The sequence below is a fragment of the Nilaparvata lugens genome, chromosome 2 (assembly GCF_014356525.2).
Source record: "Nilaparvata lugens isolate BPH chromosome 2, ASM1435652v1, whole genome shotgun sequence".
Lineage (NCBI taxonomy): Eukaryota > Metazoa > Arthropoda > Insecta > Hemiptera > Delphacidae > Nilaparvata > Nilaparvata lugens.
In genome coordinates, this window is record NC_052505.1 from 40,787,975 (window position 1) to 40,806,728 (window position 18,754).

At 33.7% G+C, this 18,754-nt stretch overlaps 1 protein-coding gene across 1 annotated transcript in view; it reads left to right on the plus strand.

The window, feature by feature from the left end:
• LOC111055637 overlaps positions 1 to 18,754 on the plus strand; it is a 364,687-nt gene that overhangs the window by 319,966 nt on the left and 25,967 nt on the right. The window contains exon 7 of the mRNA XM_039420075.1: positions 17,398 to 17,567. Within this exon, the coding sequence (XP_039276009.1) occupies positions 17,398 to 17,567 (170 nt within the window). The remainder of the gene's footprint in view (positions 1 to 17,397; positions 17,568 to 18,754) is intronic.

Genomic DNA, 18,754 nt, shown 5'->3' on the forward strand with positions numbered 1-18,754 from the left:
TAGTCATTCCTCTTGTTCTGTATACTAAGTCACCCTCACTCATCTGATCACCACAATTACCTGACATCCTGAAGAACAATGAAATAACTTTAAATATATAAATGTGTCGTAATGGGAAGCATTTGAAGAATTGAAATATAGAAAAAGAATGATCAAACCTACTCACTCACTCTTTTCATAACCCGTATCATCGCCTTTTATATTTTGCAATGCCATTAGAGGTTTTAAATGAGTTATGTATGTTGAGCCCCAACAGCCTACACGATAGTTCAACTTGGAGTCAACTAGTGCATAATATCTCGTAGATAGGCTTGAGAACTGTCTGTGGGATGAATTTACTGAGAAAATAGAACTTTTTCAAAATAATAATTAGATAATTTCTAAGATTGGAAATATGGTGAGACCAGGTCGGCTTCTCATCCACCACTACAACTACACCTAAATATTTAATGGACTGTGTTTGCAACACAACAACAACACAAACACAACCAAGAATATCCTCTATTTAACTCAATCAATGAAAGGCTTCACTATTTCAATTTATGTTCAACACATTTTACTAATGGAAACCTTTCACCCTATGCAGTGGAAATATATTCTCTATTAGTTTAACAAATGATTCATGCTTCGTTAGTAGTATAGTGGGACCCTAAATATTGATAATTTTTACTAGAATATGAAATTCCTGAATCCGGAACTTTACACTTCTTAGTTAACTAAGACTCTTACGAGTTAACATTAGGTAATTGGTTTCTTATTCATTAGTTCTGAATTAATCAATAACCATTTTATTTCGGGAATATGATGAAGGTTTTAATTAAATGGCTGTTCTTGATCAATTGGATGAGAAAATTTTGCTCGAATATTTGATAAGGTAGATAAATTGCTAATGAGTATAATTGTGTTCATGGATTGAATTTTATCTCTTGTAATTCCATTTTTTCCAAACTGGTTTGAGAAGTGCACGATTCAATAATGATGATGGGAAGAGCCCTTCAAAGGTTGATCTAAAAAAAAACTCTTGAAGTTAATGAGACTGACTCAATACACAGATCATAATTCAGTTCAGAATATGACAAAAGCATTCATCAAAAGGCTAATCAGTAGGTTTTAATCCGTATATTTTGATTCCAAACTGTAAATTATTGGTTATCAACTTGTTATCCATATCACAATCATTCGAGTCTCTCAATTTATAATGAAATATTTCGAATAAAGCTCTGAAATAAAAGAGCATTCGCGGGACAAAGAACAAGAGAGATAGAAACTGGTGGTAAAAAGGTTTCGGGAACTGATGAAACATTTTTCTCTTTTTTTAATGTAATCTAGTTATTCAATTACTACCCTTCATGAATATCATCAGCCTGCGGCGATCACTGTATGTTAAGAGTTGAAGGAAGAGTAAATAAGATTGCAATGATATCAAATAATAGAGAGGATGCAGACTGATATACAGAAATGCTGTAGTACTGTATTTTCTATTGAGCTAATAATTTTTTTTAGTTTATTGATTAGAATTTCGTCAATTTTAAAATAAAATTAATGAGTTTTTTAATTTAATCGATTTTTTCTTGATTATTTGTCTACTGTAGTAGTACCAGCACATTACTTGAACTTAAATGAGGAATGTTTCTTCTACAATATCATTCAAGTGTCGGCAAACATTTCACCTGTACTTTGTTAGAGTTGCTGGCGTGACGTGAGCATTTCTAGTTTGCTTCAGAGTGGTGATAAGCTGCTTAAAGTTGAAGAAACTTTCAGGATGTAACTACGATTGTACCAACCTTTAGAATTGGAGCTGATTATGGACTTTTAAGCCTGCCTCACTTTCGATATTCAGATGAGCCTTCATGGCTTTGATTTACTCACGAAGCAACCATGTCTGTGCCATAAATGATTTGATTTCAATCTCTCATTAATTGATTTTGTTACTAAATGCTGTGAGAAGTAACACTCAAAGGCATCGGCCCATCAAAGCAAAATCCTTGAATCATTCTGCTATTACTATTGCTCAAGTTGCAAGAGGTGTGTATGCTCTTCTACATGACCATTCATTCAGCTGTAGTCATAGGCCTACACACATTCATACTGTATTCATTCATTTTTTCGTTAGGGCTACTCTTGAATAGAAATAATTTTAAAAAATGTAAGTATCCTTTTTTTAAATTTAAATTTTAAAATGTCGTTTATTTACGACATGTTTCGGCCATGATGCCATTATCAAGTAATTGAATAAAATAAAATACATAAAAGACATTAGTATTTAATAGTATAACAGTTTTTATTTTATTTTATTCAATTATTACTTGATAATGGCATCATGGCTGAAGCTTGTTGTCAATAAACAATTTTAAAAAAGGGGACTTGATTTTTTATTTATTTCTGTATTCATTCAACTAATGCCTGGAGATCAACATTACTTTTTTAATTAGATTAAATCATTAGACGAGATTTGTGAATGAATGAATGGCTCTGGTAATTCGAAGTCATTCTACTCAGGATATGAAAGAAATCCTTGTTTGAGCGTTTCGAATGACGCCCATGTTGTGAACGACGTATTGAAAACTCGTTGTGTGTTCCGTATTGCGGAAATGTAAGTAGAGACACCTCAAATCACATGGAAAACATAGGCGAATGTAAGCCGTCTTATCGTGATTCAACTTGGGTAGGATTCCGATTCGGATTGGAATTGAAGGATGAATGTGTCACTGTAACCCCTCGCCAAACCTTTTTCGTTCCTATTGACGCTATCAGAATGATTGACGGAATTGGTGTTAGCCTGTAGCAACCTAGTTTCAGACAAGAAGGGCCTCGCAATAACATATCCATCCAATATGAGTGTGGCTGGCTGAGCCGTGATTTGGATCTTTCAGGATTTCTTTTTGTCCTAACAGATGTCGGCTGTAGGTACGATAAAAACAATATTGATTACGTGAGCTATCAGGCTTTCACTTTCTATCCCTTTATTCCTATGCGGCTGCCTTCTTCATATTCATTTTCGCCTCTCTCTCCACTTTTAAGAAGGCGGGCTACATTTTTATCGAGCGCCTCCCTCACTTAGCAAGCTCTCGTGGAGTCAGCAGAGGCCCTTACTCTGCCCTGCCAACACTCCTCCACTTCTCCAGCATAGAACAAGGTGGACTCGAGTGTCTTCCACTTCCCCTTCTAGTTACCAACCCCCCCCCCCCCCGTAAACCACCACCTACACAATGTGTCGTTATTTTTATATTGTAGATTGCCTTACTCGGCGTATTTTCCCATTTTCGGGGCTCAACCCATTGTTTATTCGCCTCCACGCTTTTCCGCCACACAAATCTGGCTTAAATGTGACGTCATTCTCATCGCAATGGATTATTACTTTTCACATCTCTTATTCCTCTGCAATACTTTTTCGATTTTTGTTTCAGGATTATTGTAAGCATGTAACAATTGAAAAGTCATGAAATAATATTGATTGAATGTTGTAATTAGTTTTTCCAATTTGAAGTGAGTTTTTTGAGTTATGAAGAACGAAATTTTAGCTGTGAAATTCATCCATACTACAGCTAGTACAGTTTCGAAATAAGAACCATATATGTTGAAGGCTCCCTTGAATGGAAGCTAAAAAGAATGAAAGTTCAAATTTGATTATTATGCCAGTAAGAACATAAATTTATTTTCCAATTCAGACACTCAACACACTTATCATTCCCCCTAAATACCATACAATATTGTGTAGTAGTTGTTGAAAAAGAGCATAATTGAGCAATTTTTAAGTTTAGTCGATTGAAGACTCTAATATTTAATTGATACAGGTTACAGTATTATATGTGAGAATTATATATAATCAGTCAATTTTTTCACTAAAAAAATGCGGATATTCTTGAAATAAAATCACTTCAATAGCATGGGCTATTCTTTAATGATTAAAAACACAATATAAAAACATAAAGTACCCTTTATTTGAAATATTTTAAAAGAACAAGTAGTTTCGGCCTAAGCCATTTTCAATTTCAACTTACGTCAAGTCAGTTACGTCAGTTCAATTTCAACTTGAAAATTGCCAAACGCTGTAACTAGTTGATCTTTTAAAATATTCTAAATAAAGGGTACTTTGAGTTTTTATATTTTGTTTTTAATAACGGATACTCTTCTCTATTTCCAAGCACTGTTGAAATTATTCAATTCCAATAAAAACAGTAGGTCTATTCATGAAATATTTGAGTTCTTGAATATTAAAATGACAATGAGTAGTAGTTCATCAGATGCTCAGTAGTTCTAATTGAAGTATATTTTTAGTAGATAAAATCTTTGATTATCCTTATACATCTCTTATCTTTCATTTTCAGGAGATATTATTACACAAGAAACAGGTACGCATTATAACATGAAACTACTGTAATATTTGAGTAGTACACACAGTTCCCTTCAAAATAGTCAGTCACATTATAAAAGAGTTCCTCTTAGCTATTGCCAATGTCAAGGTAGATAAACCCTTGCATGTAGAGTAATGTTGAAATTCACATTTGGAAGTACCTTGTAATGCATAGAAATTCTAATAAAAAATCTAGTAAATTTTCTCACTCAATCAGCACGACAATGGAAATTACAAAATTGTATCATCTTCCTCTTATCATGATAATCATCCCTGGTTGTAGCATGGTGTTATTATTCATTCATTGGATCAAACATCATAGTGATGAAGATAATTTATTAGCTCGGAAAGTGCATTTTGAATTAATCGTGCAAAGAGAATATTTCCAACAGCCAACACCAGACATATTCACAGTAACAAATCTCAAAAGGTAATCGATAGAAAATTTTCAAATTCAAATTAGTGATGTTTAATTTAAAAGGCCAAATAGAATATCCTGAATAATAAACTGATCTTGAAAAACCCCTCAAACTCAAATACCACTAAATTTTTACTACTATGCGCGATCACTGCCTAACAAGATATATACGTCTCAATATTACTATATTATTATTACAACTGTATTATTGTAACATAACTAATAAAATAATAAATGAATAAATAATTTAAATAACACAATTTTAATATTATTATTAGTAGTACAATGTTATTACGTTATTGTGCTATTATATTGTTTCTTTGTATTCAATAAAATGCTACCTAAAAATCCCTTATAAGCTAATATATCCCGTATAATCCCTTATAATCCTTTTTAGTATAATTAACTTTACATCCTAATATTTCACGGTTTTGTATTGTAGCTTATGATAGTTGATCTCATTCAAATCTAATTTTTGAAGAAAATTTTAGTTCAAAATTGAAGAGATAACAAATTTTTATGATTCATTTGTTTTTCAGTTCGGTGCTGATTGACCATCATTCACAAAGTTGTCAATCTTCATTACTTATTGTATTAAACAACTTATTTCATTATTTTTTCATGCATTAATTACTTAATTCATCAAGTTTACTCAGGTTTATTTTTCAAGTTTATGAATTAGAACTCGACCATTGCTTGAAGAAGAAGTTACTGTGGTTGAATATCGTAATGAAGGGTGACGGTTTCTCTCACATGATAGTCGTGGCGATGGCCAACTTTATCTGCAATGTCTTTGTCTCAGTTCGGAAGCGAAACGGATAAATTTTTAGTGTTTAGAAGGAAAGCATTGGCTGCCATCAGTCGGTGAGTAAACAAAACAAACTTGTTTTTCCTGCAACTGCTGGCTGCTTGCTCTGTGAACTGTGAACTGTGAGCTCCGGCTTCGACCTCTGAAATAGAGAGCACTTAACTAAGGTAGAATTATTGCTTACCTTCGACTAGTCTTCCAGAATTCTTGATGAAGCTTTAGTGGCCATCCAAGCGTCCATTCATTCTCCTAGTTTTCTTTTCATCCATATTTATTTGCTTCTCTCTTCCAATCCCGTACTTTCATAGCTCATACAGTATTATCTAGGATTTATGCCATGAAATGAAAATCAACTAATTATTCCAATATCATTGTTGATATATCAATTTTTTCTAAAAAATGGATTCTAAAACGAATAATATTTATCATACTTGAAAATTTTTTTCCCTAGATACAAATGGATTGAATTTATGAAACTATCATTGAACAATTTTTAATTAATATTCAAATAATGAAGAGCTATGTTCAAGTATAGACTTTTATTGTAGGTGTCTAATAAATGCATTCAAACTATTGTTTCTGTTGGAAAAAGCAAAAAGTATGATGTTATGCAGCAACTTACAATTATCCCAATTAGGAACGGATTTTTCCTTCACTTAATGCCAAATCAAATCCAAGCTTGTGTTTGGGTGATAAGTTGGAATTATGATGAGTAATGAAGTGACCTATATTTTGAGGTGGATTCCGAATGAATCACCAGAAAATGACTTTGGACCCCTCAGTCAGGGGAACTAGAGCAGCCTCAAGCAGTCGCCCCCCTCCCCTAAAAGCTTGTCGTCTTGTTATTCTTACATTTTAATCATTACTAGAACATGCATTGTTTTCAAACACAATATATTTTTGCCCTATACCCAAATTCAATAAAGGCGGCATTATGCAATAGCATTTCTGCACTTGTGCTAGCAAATTCTATTCAGCCTATCGTTTGGGCAATTTCGTCTTGGAGCAGTCAGTAGCAATAGCCAGCCAGTATTGATCAAAAAACCATTCGAAAAATTTCATCTTACTCTTTTATTCATAGGATAACAGCCGTGGACTCGATGTCGAATTCCGGTCTCTGCGTTGCACCGGCTTCACTGTTTACTCCCGGTTACATTTAAAGAATATTGCATAAGAATCTCAGAACAAGGCATGCAGACGGAGGCTCTCTTGATATTTTATGAAACTTCGATAACAGATTTCGCTCTCCTTTTGAAAGGCCTCTTCTTCTTATTCTACTGTACTCACCGATGTTTTCGCTAACATTTGCCGTTCGTTTCTATCGACATTCTTCTTTTATTCTGTTTGCTCGACATGGATCCGCAGCTCGCGACAGTCGCACAACTCCAGAACAAATGTCGATTGCCAGACTTTATGTTTCTATCGGATGGCGAGATGTGAAGTGGATTTCGCATTCCCAGGCGCAATTTTCCACTAGGCTCCATAGAAATGGCACACCCTACAAAAATTGTTTCCCTGCTCTATAGAACCCCAGCGCCTGGATAAAGGTGCTCTTTGTTACTAGCACAATACACACCGAACTTGGATGTCTCGTAAACCTACATTCGTTCTCTCAGTCATTTACTTAGAATGGCTCCTTTGACTATTCTCATAACATAACGTTGTTCTTTCTCCCTCATGTGCAAAGTATGTAGCGGTGCTTGCCAAGTATACTGCTCGGATAAAGTAATCAAACTCTCAGCAGTCGTGGCAAACAAAAACTGTCAATCCTAACAGAATAGTTTTGATACAGTTCGTAGTAGTAGTATTCGATTCCATTTATCCTCAAAAATGTGTTCTCAGGGAGAAATGGATAAATAGTTTCTCAGTTGCATCAGATCTGAAGAATGTATTATAATCCACGAAACAATCTACAATTATTGTAAGTTTCGACATTAAAATGAAGGTAACAAAGTTTCCCAACTTGGGAAGAGAAATTTCCAATAAATAATAAATATTCTTTCAAGATACGTTTACTGATAAGCAAGGATAAAAGCCCCAAGATTTTCGTTCCTGTGGGTAACCCCTGTGATGAGGAATTATATATAGCCTTCAATTCCGCTTATCGATCTCACAAAGGATTAAAAAAATTAGTGATTCTGCAGTCCATACTTTATTGAAATTCAAAAGTTTAATAATTATGACATTTCAAAGTATTGATATCTTGAATGCATACAGGCTTGTCGATGAAAGGCTTCCTGTGGTACCTGTATCTAAAAAATTGGAAATCCTCGCTGATCCTAGAATACTGTTTCAGATCAAGCTTCAAAGAGAAAATTTAAGTTTTCTTGATTAATTTGTAGTTTGTTGTAACATGTGCTAAGTAATAGAGATAGCAAACATTTTCTCTGCTATAAATTTCATGTAAACTCCACTGCAAACACTATCCAAAACGCATGATTATATTGAGTGATATGAGTTGATTGAGTAGTAATGATTTTCGTAGATTAGCATTCGGTCAACATGGAATGCCGAATACGTTCCAAAATCAATCAGTCAACTCGTTGGTTTGCTTGAATTCAGTAGCGTGCATTCAGCTCATTATTTGTTAAACTTGATTGTTACATTTTCATCTTCTCCATCATTTCCAATGTCCTGCAATAAATCAAGCCATTCAGCTACTGAATATCTGAGTACATTTGTTGACCGGTAATTTGGATTCTACTGATTTCTTAGTTCATTCTATGCATGTTGGTTCATCAACAATTTGTGAATATCCCAACTGAAGAATACCCGAATCATGCGATTGGGCTCTTTCACTGAATGTTAATCAACTTAATCAAAAATTAAGTGGGGAAGCGGTGATGTGTAATTTCATAACCCAACATTAGACATCAACTTTTTATCACAATTTGGGAGAGAAATGGTACAGGCTCAGCCTAGTTCTCCCTCCGTGGTGATAGTCATGTTATGATTATAGTCTTTTGTACAATAAATGAATGGATAAATAAATAACTGTTATAAATTATATAATTTTGAGTAGAAAAATATTATGTTAATGGAAGACATGCAAATGAGAAAGGGGGAGGTTTGAATTTAAGATTGATGAAAAAAGCAGCGAGTCGCTCATGGGTAACACATAAATATAGACAAAAATAATTCGTATATTCATAACTTTCCATCAATAGGAAAACATGGAGTTCGAGAGAAAATACGTGGGATGTAAATATTTTCTAAAAATCCATAGTATGATATTTTTCTGATGTGATGAATAAATAGAACAAAAAATAATATGTTGAATGAAAATCAAATTATAACGGGAAATATACGCAAAATTCTTTTCCTCTTCTCATATCAAAAAAATCTATTGAAATAACGTTTACAAAAATGTATAGAAATAAATGTGTCAGTTCATCAAGCAGGCACGAGGCTTGTTTATTTATTTATTTATCCCATTGGCATTACAGATCATAATTATAATAAATATAATATGATTGGGAGAAGACAACAGGCATAGCCCAAAACTGTCTTCTCCCAAATTTTTACAAATAAAAGTTTCAAAAAGAATAAGGTTAAGATTTCACTTTCACTTCAAAAAGTCCAATTTCCACTTCAAAACTAATGACTAAACTAAAAATTTTGAATTTTTGATATTTAAAAACTGATTAAAAATGAAAATATTTCACTCAAATCTCTACAGATTGGAAATTTTTGAGTAATTTTGCAAAATTTTGAGCCAGAAAAGAAACACAACACTTCACTATGATAGTTACTCAGTTATTAAATACACCCTTTACGAAAAAGCTACCCACACTCTAGCTAGACTCTTGAAATTCAAATTTGGTACACATATTAATGTCGATATGATACGCCCTCTGCTATGCACGTCTGTTGTGTGGGTAGCTTACGAATATTTCTAAATCGCACGACTTCCAAACTTCTATAAATGAAACATGTATCTGTATTTAGTGAACATAAACATGCACGTGAAACAATCATGTTTATGAACATTGAGAAGTAAGTTATGTATTGAAAAGTTTATATAATTGGAGTTTATATATTATTGAGAAGAGTATTAAAGAAATAATCAGATAATATATATTGTAACTTCAGTACTTCCACTTAGTTACAAATAGGCTTTGTTCATTGTTCAATCATGCATGGAGTACGAAATATTAGAAAAAATAGTTGAAAATAATTCATAAACCAAATAATTTTATTTATAGCTTATTATTTGAACTCACTCCTGGCGTTCAAGTGTTACTTTTGTCAGTAGAGCCAACATTTTATTATTACATTGCTTGATATTATCACATAATCTTGTTAATTTTATTATACTGTGTACTTCTAAAATGTTGTACTTTTGTTAACTTTATTACTTTTTTGCTTTTGTGATTGTAAAAATGTCTGTAGAATTATTTGGCAAACTAAATTTCAAAACCCAAGTTATCTGGATTCAATGTTTGATAGTGGTGAACCACGATAATACATTTTATTCAAAACTGAATTTTTTATGTAATTCTTTTCAAATTAGATAAATTCAAATTCCAAACCCCTAGGATAAATGAATTTATTAGCACTCAATCACTTTCAGTTTACCATCAATGGAACATAACTATAAAAACACAATGCTATTGAACGTGAGTCGCTTGTTCCCAGGATAATTTTCGTCTACATCGGAGTTATGAGATGTCCATGTCCGCAGGCATGATGAGGCCGGGACCCTCTCGCTAACAACGCCCCAGGGCAGCATCTTTCATTAAAAATGGAAGCGCAACTTAACCGGGGACAAAGTTATTCGAAACGCTGTGCTATAGCTACAGTAGGCTATAGCCGGTCGGGGTATCCCCCATCCCCGGCCTTTTCATTATTCATGAGCCGACCCCCGGACCCCTTCATAAAGAAGACATTCGTTCGCCTCTTTAAATTATAAATAATAGTCTTGTACTTCTGTATTAAAACGCGCTCACCCCTTGCTGGTCCAACAACTCAAACATCACGTCTCATCCCAGAAGCTGCTGCTGAATTACTTTCCTTCCCGTTCAATTTCCTATTAAATTCAAAGCCGCCGTCCAAGCTCCAAGATGTTCCGCGCTCTTTCTGCAAGGCTGCAATTATCGCTGTCTAGTTCCGGGACTTCTCTTCCTCTCCCTCCACGCCCCCCTTCTCCTCTCAACCACCACCACCTCTCTACAATTTTTGCTCCACAAACATCAGCATTTTATTAAGCCCCTTCGCGTCCGGCATACCCCCCCCCACTCATTCATCCGTCTCAATTTCGGTTTACAAAGAGATGAGCACGAGCAATCAGGATTTCACAGGATTTCCTTCGGATTCCACAATCTCTCAATCACTTTTGCCTCATGTTCTCTGTGGCTTCCAGCAGCAATTTCTTGGAATCTTGTAAGTCCTTTATCAATGATGATATCCTGTTCTTGATTGATTGTTCATTCAATTGAAAATTCAGAGAATTTGATGAACATTGGTTTTGGGAAACTTTCAAGAGTTTCATTTTCGTACTTGGCTGAGTTCCGGAAAACTATGGGCAACAATTGTCAAAACATTATGGACAGAACTAAACTCCTGGCTCGTCATATTTTCTGAGATTTCTGACAATATCACAGTTCACCCAAGCTCTAGCAATAGATCATTCCAGTTGAGAAAGATATCCAAGTTGGATAGAAAAGTCGAATAAAATATCAAAAGTATTCATCTGTTTATCAATTCTATCAAGTATTCACCATCTATTTATTGTCAGAAAATTTATACTTTTCATTTGCTCAAATTCTCTTATTATGGAATCATGTTGTTGATGTTGGTGTGCATTTTCATAATAATTTCTTTTGAAGTGAACTGTTTGTTAGATATTTCATTCTTCTCAATGTTATCATTGAATCAATATGAAACTATTGATGAAATCATTGCTAATAAAGGTTAGTGTTTCATAGAGTTTAATCAATTGCCAACAAATTAATTTGTATATCGTATTCCTAATTAATGCTGCATATCATGTCAGTTGATACGTGTATCAGCAACGATATTATGATTAAACATATATTCACAAATATTTTCACGCATGGTGCATCATTGACTGTAATTTGATACGAACATTGCAACATTCCAGTGTGAGTTATCCCTATTCAGTATCAATCTCATGAAGTGGTCACTATTGTTAAACTGAGATTGTTCGCCTACTGCATCAGTTGGCTGCTGCTCTATTCACTGCAAATGAATGACACTTTTCAATGCACTGGACCGTGGCTCGAAATGTGATTTACTTTGTAGTTCAGTTACAACAGTGCTCAAAAGTGTGTTTGTTTAATGTTCACTAATTCACAGTGGCTGTGTGGACTGAACTAATTGCCTGAAACTATACGAGGAACAAAACGATATTGATCCCTCTCAAACACTTCATTGTTTATTCATTTTGAAGCCTCAGTTTTTCAATCAAACAAACTGAATATTTACTCATATTAATTTACTTGGTTGAATATTCTCTCTCAGCGTTTTATAAATGTGACTTTGAGTGGGTATTTCATTACAGTTGTAATTAAATTGTCTTTAATTTGCCTTTAGAATGATGGCTTAAAAACTCATTATTTGTAATCACTAATGTTCATAATCATTAGTTCATTTTCACCATTGTTTCAGAAGAAATTTCAATAATTGGACAATACATGACAAGAAATTATGTTCAGATAGTAATGTAGATGATTTAGTTCAGAGTGTAATACGTCTGCCGTATGAAAGTTTTCTGTAGCAATATATCCATGAAGCATGAAGCATCCACTTTCTCAAAGTACTCACCTTTTCCATATCAATGGATGGGGGTAACATTTCAGATTGGTAAAGAAATGAATTGGCGTTTCTCAATTTCAATTGAAAGTTTTCTTATCAACTTCAAGCAGTGTGAATCGATTCCAACTTGGAGGCATGAATCATACTTAATAGGAGACATACAAGAGTAGCCTACCTTGAATTATTGTGACACTGTGACACAATTATTATTGTGATACGTAAAAAATATCAAGTTATCTACCGCAGTCTTCTAAATAAGCTGGTATGCAATGCGGTGCCTTATCTTCAATAAATTGTTATTGTTAAGAAAGTGAAAGCAGAAGTGGATTAATTGAGATGAGTTTACTCATACTTGTGCAGGAGTTTTAATCAGGTTCAAGTAGGTGGATGTGGATATTGTAGTCGACATGAGTTGTTGGAGCGTTAACATGTGCAGTGAAGAGGCCGCCGCCTATAGACTATGGATTTGAGAACGATTCCAACGGCTCAACTCCATTTTCAATACCGAACTCCTCTGAAACTTTCATCTTAGAACATACAATACACAATGAGTCGTGTATTTGAAGTTGCCACGTTCGTGTTCACTAATTGGTAGGAAATCTCTAGAACTTCCCATCTCAGTTCAGGGTGGATTTATAGTGTGGAATCATATAATGTAAATTTGATGAATATGCGAAGGGAGGCTTCGGTTCTTCCAACAGTAGGCTACTTCATATTGTACTCTATACTTTTTCGGTACTTCTACTTACAAATCGAGTGTTGTGTGTTCAAGCTTTGATTATTCATATAATCCGTAATGTTTTTGCAACATACAACCTGAAAAAATTTCTCAAGCAAATAATTTCTGAAACTCAGCTCAAGTTAAATATTTCATACAAGAAAGTTCAGGATCTACCACGATGTTTGATTCATTTTAATTAAATTTCTGTTTTTTAGGTGAGGTTTCAGGATCTCTCTATCTTTGTGAGCTTTTGAACATGAATTTCACTGTAGGTACTAATTTCTCTGTGTATAGAATATTTTATTTTTGTTCTAAATGAATATTATATAAAAATGAGAAATATTGATTGCATCTCAGAACAGTCACTTTTAAATCCTAATTGCAGTAATAATAGCAGAACACAACTTCAAAACTACTAGTATTATTTATTATTTCTGAGTTCTGGGAAATAGAATGGAGAGATCCAATAAATATTGATTTGAAATTCAAACAGCCACTTGAGAATCAGTTTGTAAAAAATATAAATTAACTCGAATATTCCGGCTTTAGTGAATAAATTGTTTCAATTGGTGATTTTTGGAAAACATAATTGATACAGGAAATAAAATATTTATTTCAATAATTATGGTCAACCGTTTGAAAATCAATACCAAAATATCACAAGACATATAAATATTACTTTAATATTCAACTCCTGCATGTCGTCTAAAAAAACGTATTATATGACTGTCAAGCCATCTATTCTCCGATTCCCCCCCCCCTTATGATATCAAAAGCTTGTTTGGAACATTAAAAAAGTGATAGCTGTTGTTGGGTGGTTGTAGGCCTACCACTGGTGCTGTGCTATCAGTCTGTCGCAGGCCGGAAACCAAACTGCATGCAGGTACTCCTTTTATTTCCTCCTCAGAACTTTTTTATTCGCATGCAAAGAAGCCAGTGATGCATGTCTTTGTCTGCCTGACAAAAGTCTCAACTTTCCTTTTTTCAGTGAGATGGCTGAGAGCTGCAGCTCCTGAAATTCGCAATAAAAGCCTGTAATAGCCCGGCCCACCCCATAGGGAGATAAGAAGCCCGGAATTTCATGACTTTTCTTTTTTCATGTAGCTGAAAGATGTTTTTCCATTTCACGTTTCCCCATCAAACAGAGCATTACAATTTGTAACCTCCAACTTTTTTATCCTTGTAATGTTCATATGGAGATTACCTAAATTAGTGGAACAATGAGAACTCAAATATTCATAGCTGGGAGTTTTTTCATCACCAGTAATATGAAAGCCGTGAGCTAATCTGGTGCTTCGTTGTGGAGAGCGGCAGCTGCTGCTTTCCCCCCAGGCCTTGTAAAAGTGAGTGAATGGAGTTTGCTATGCCATGCCATGCTATATGCTATATGCTTTGCAAGTGAGATAGGCAAACCGACACCAACACAGCAGTAGATTGTAAGAAAACATAGATATGGCATTCTTCTTTTTGATAGAGAAATTTAATCTGATTTTATATTACACAATAGGCCTAACATGAATGAAATATATTTAGAGTGGAAATTTTAGTTTATTATGAGCTTCACTGCATAAATAGTTGTTTGTCCATCAGCTATTATATATGTGTCATTCAAAATTTAGTACGGACCCCAAGTGTATCATTTGACTTTCCTTCCTTTTCCATCCACTGCTGCAAAGCATCAAGTTCAAAACCTACAAATAACTGTTTTTCTCATAGAATCTCATATTGATTTATTCATTCAAAAATATATTTTTTTATCAAGTTACTCTGTTACTCTGAATCTAACGAATCAATCTAATATAGGAATATTTTTATTCGGGTCGTAAAAAATATTAATTAGTTGGATATTATTTCCAAAAATATGTTTTATATTGGACTGTCTCCAAGTGTCTCTCCATGTGGAGTATTTATTATAACATAAATCAAATAAATAATATCCCAGATATACTAAAATACAAAAATTCTAGAATTGAATGTGACTATTTTAGGTGTTTTACCTACTTGAATTGTTAATTTCTGGTATTGTAAATATATTTTTAATTTTTATTTGAATTATTGAAACCTAGATTATTATTGATTCCAGGATCATTCTATGTGGATTACAGTATATGATGAGCATTATTATGAATGATAGTGGGCCTAATCTGAATGGAAGTGACAAAATTGGTGGTAATAATGGTACAATGAACCTCATCTCCATTTTGCCTCTAATCCGAATATTTCCTGAGTCTTCAAGTTGGTGCGCTAAAAAAGTTGAAGATGAGTTTAAAGAGAGAATCCTAGTACTACGTGTTCCAAGCTTTTGCTTCGTCACTTGCATCGAAAGTTCCATTTTTATTTTTGCAACTTTCCTCGTGAAGGGGAAGGGGAAGGCTTTGAGGGTGTGCACACACTTACAAAGTCGTTCCAACTTTTCCCTCTGTCAATGACTTGCGGCAGTTCACGTTTAAAATTTGAAATAAACATAAAACGTTATGATTTTCCTTCAGAGACTATTTCTCCATTTTAGTTCAATGGTTCAGTTATCATCAGTGCCTATCCTATGAGGAAAATCTGGTCATCATTCCATAATTAATGGCCTCTTTATCTCAGTTACCAACTAGTCTAGTTGTTCACATCCCTTATTTATGCTTTAATTTTTATCAGTCATAACATTTTTCGATATAATGTATAGTAGGATATCATTTTTGATATCAATAAATAATTTTTGACCAGTTAGTTATCTTAACATTAGATTATACCGTATTTATCATCCATGCATCGATTGATTAATAATTTGTTCACAATAAATTCAAATCGAAAAAGCTTGAAATTATGAAAACAGAAACAAAATAAAAATAAAATATTTTGGAGAACAATGTTGATTTATTGAAGGAATTTTAATTAAGTGAGTAGATTATTGGAAAAAATATTTTGGGGAACAATGTTGAATTATTGAAGGAATTTTAATGGAGTGAGTAGATTATTGGAAGTGTAACCGGTAAGTGTTAGTAGTTGATATTATATTAGGAAATATTAGCATGGGGATCAAAGAAATCAAGATGCCGGAACTAATTGCAAGGCAGAAACATGCTTTATTTGAGATGCTGCATATTCATAAAATATTCTGAGTATGTTGTAAGTTAATGCACAGGAGAATGAAATGTAAATACAATTTGCCAGATTGATGAGATTCAAGGCATTCATTCGAATTCTATTCCGGTAAAGGAGATAGTATAAATTGTTTTTGAGTGTTAGGTATACTCTATGAAGCAGAACGAATACATGTTTGCAACCCCGTCTTTCACTTGAATATGCACCAAGCTGGCAGATCAATAAATCCCTAGGTAGAAACTATCTACGAACTTTACTTGTGTAAAACTGTTAATACGTAGTTTAGTTGGCGGGCAGAACTTTCCCAACTAATGATTTATTCCGTTTCATGTCTCGGATTTTAATTCAAGTTTACTCTCGTAGACTTCGTCATTCATTTTCATTCAGAGTTCTTACCCTAAATCCCTGAATAATTAATTTATGAGAACATAATTGAAATTACAGCTGGATTGATTGGTTGGGGTCTTGTGCAAACAACAGATAGCTGAAGCCGATGCAGCACCCTTTCTTTGATGGAATGTAAATTTTGATTCTGGGTCCGCAAACCCTTCTGCTGCTGCTGCTGTAGTGAAATTCACTTCAAACTATCAGAATTCCTCATATTCAACATCAATCCTTCACATTCAACCAGTGCTGGCATTCTGGAGTGAATCTCACTAAAGCATTTCCTCAACTACTCAAGATGGAACATTTTCAACGTTTATCTTTCTATTGTTTGCCCTCTTTAATACAGATCTCAACTAGGATCTGATTGGATATCTAAGTTCGAGCTCTCGATGCTTTCATTCAAATCTTCTTAATTCGCACATTAATTCAACCGAATTTTTAGGTTTTATTCATATTTATTTTCAGATAGCCTATGAGTAAATTTGAATTTCATTGAATTGACTAATCACTAATTTCTATAATCATTCACACTTTGGCTGCTACAGCTTGTTATATGAACCAGAAAACGCTTATTAACTTCAATGAAGGACTGAACAACAAACAGTTTTGTCTAAAAAATTATGTATACAATGTGTTGTTCTCTCCTATATTGAAATTTCGGAATCATGATAGTGTATTTCGTATTTATACATAAACTCTTTGGATACACAAATACTGTAAATTTCAAAAATTTCTTTTGCGTGGTATCTCGCTTTTAACATCATTACATTTTTGCTCTTACATCAATGTACAATTTTCATGCATTGATCACATAGAACATTTAAAATTTGTGTTCTTAGATTCTGAGAGACATCAGGCAAGGGCTGCTGCAACTGAGCCGGGGAGTTTCGGATGACACCTACATGTACGACGATGAAATGCAGCGATTAGGGCAGCATTGGTACGATGAACCGCCCTATGAGAGTGACCCGGAAGATTTCCTCATGGCAGACACCTCGAATCATAGCAGGTAAAATATGACTTGATCAAAATCAAACTAATAATGGTTCTAGAAAATATTTCACTTCAGACCTTGTTGATGCTTGGGAGACAAATGAGATGAAACTAGAAATGCCTAGATAAAAGTGTTAAACAGGTTTTGACATTCGTTATCAGAATATCCAAGTCCCATAGTTTGATGGAATATGATTTCTAACATCCCATTGTACTATGGCACTTGAATATTCTGATAACTTCACAAATCGAAGGCAAGTCAAATATATTTCCTAATGTCACAATATTACCGAATCTGTGAGTTTTATCTAAAATCTACACGTTTCTATTTTAATCTCATTTGTCAACATAACTAACAATCACTCTTGGATCAGTAGAAATTGTTATTTGTGTCTTCTTCTCATAATTATTCGATTAAGTTTATTGTCTCCTCGATCACAGATTCTATCTATGACAGTCTCGAAGTTGTAACATTTTCCAATTTTTCTCCCATTTCATGATGTTTTGTAATTGTATGTGATTTGTGATGTGATTAAAGCTCCTCATGAAGTATTCTGCAAGCTTTTTCATCATATTTCAATCAAATAAATGAATCTATTAATGAGGTGGAAATACCCTTGGGTTACTCCATCTGCTGAACTGAAGTCAACGACAAAATTCATTACATTTACTTTATTTATTTCATTTAGTATGATAAAACCTATTATTTTATATGGGAGGAGCACACACACTTTTCCTTGAAATGAGAGGATTATCTATCTGATATTAATATTATTCTCCCTCAGATATAAAACAGTTGTTTCTTAGTTAGTTTATCCACAAAATTTTAGTATGATATTGGATATTTATTTATTTCAATACAAAAAAAGCACAGGTCGGGAGAGAAAAACTAAGGATACCTTGTACTATTTCTCTCCCAAATTTAGATAACTTTAAAAAAGTCCGAAATAGAGTTATGATTTCACTTTTCTAAAATTTAGTCCATTTTCAGTCAAAAACAAAATAATCTAAGAATTTAAAAATTGACGGTTGATAAACTAAATACAAAAATATATACAACACTCAAATCACCATTAATTAGAAAATGTTTGAGTAATTTCACAAAATTTAGAGCCAAAAAACACAACTCACCATTCAGCATAAGAATAGATTATCCATTTAGCATTAGGCTACCTGTATTTTGCAACCGTAGTCTCTCACCAT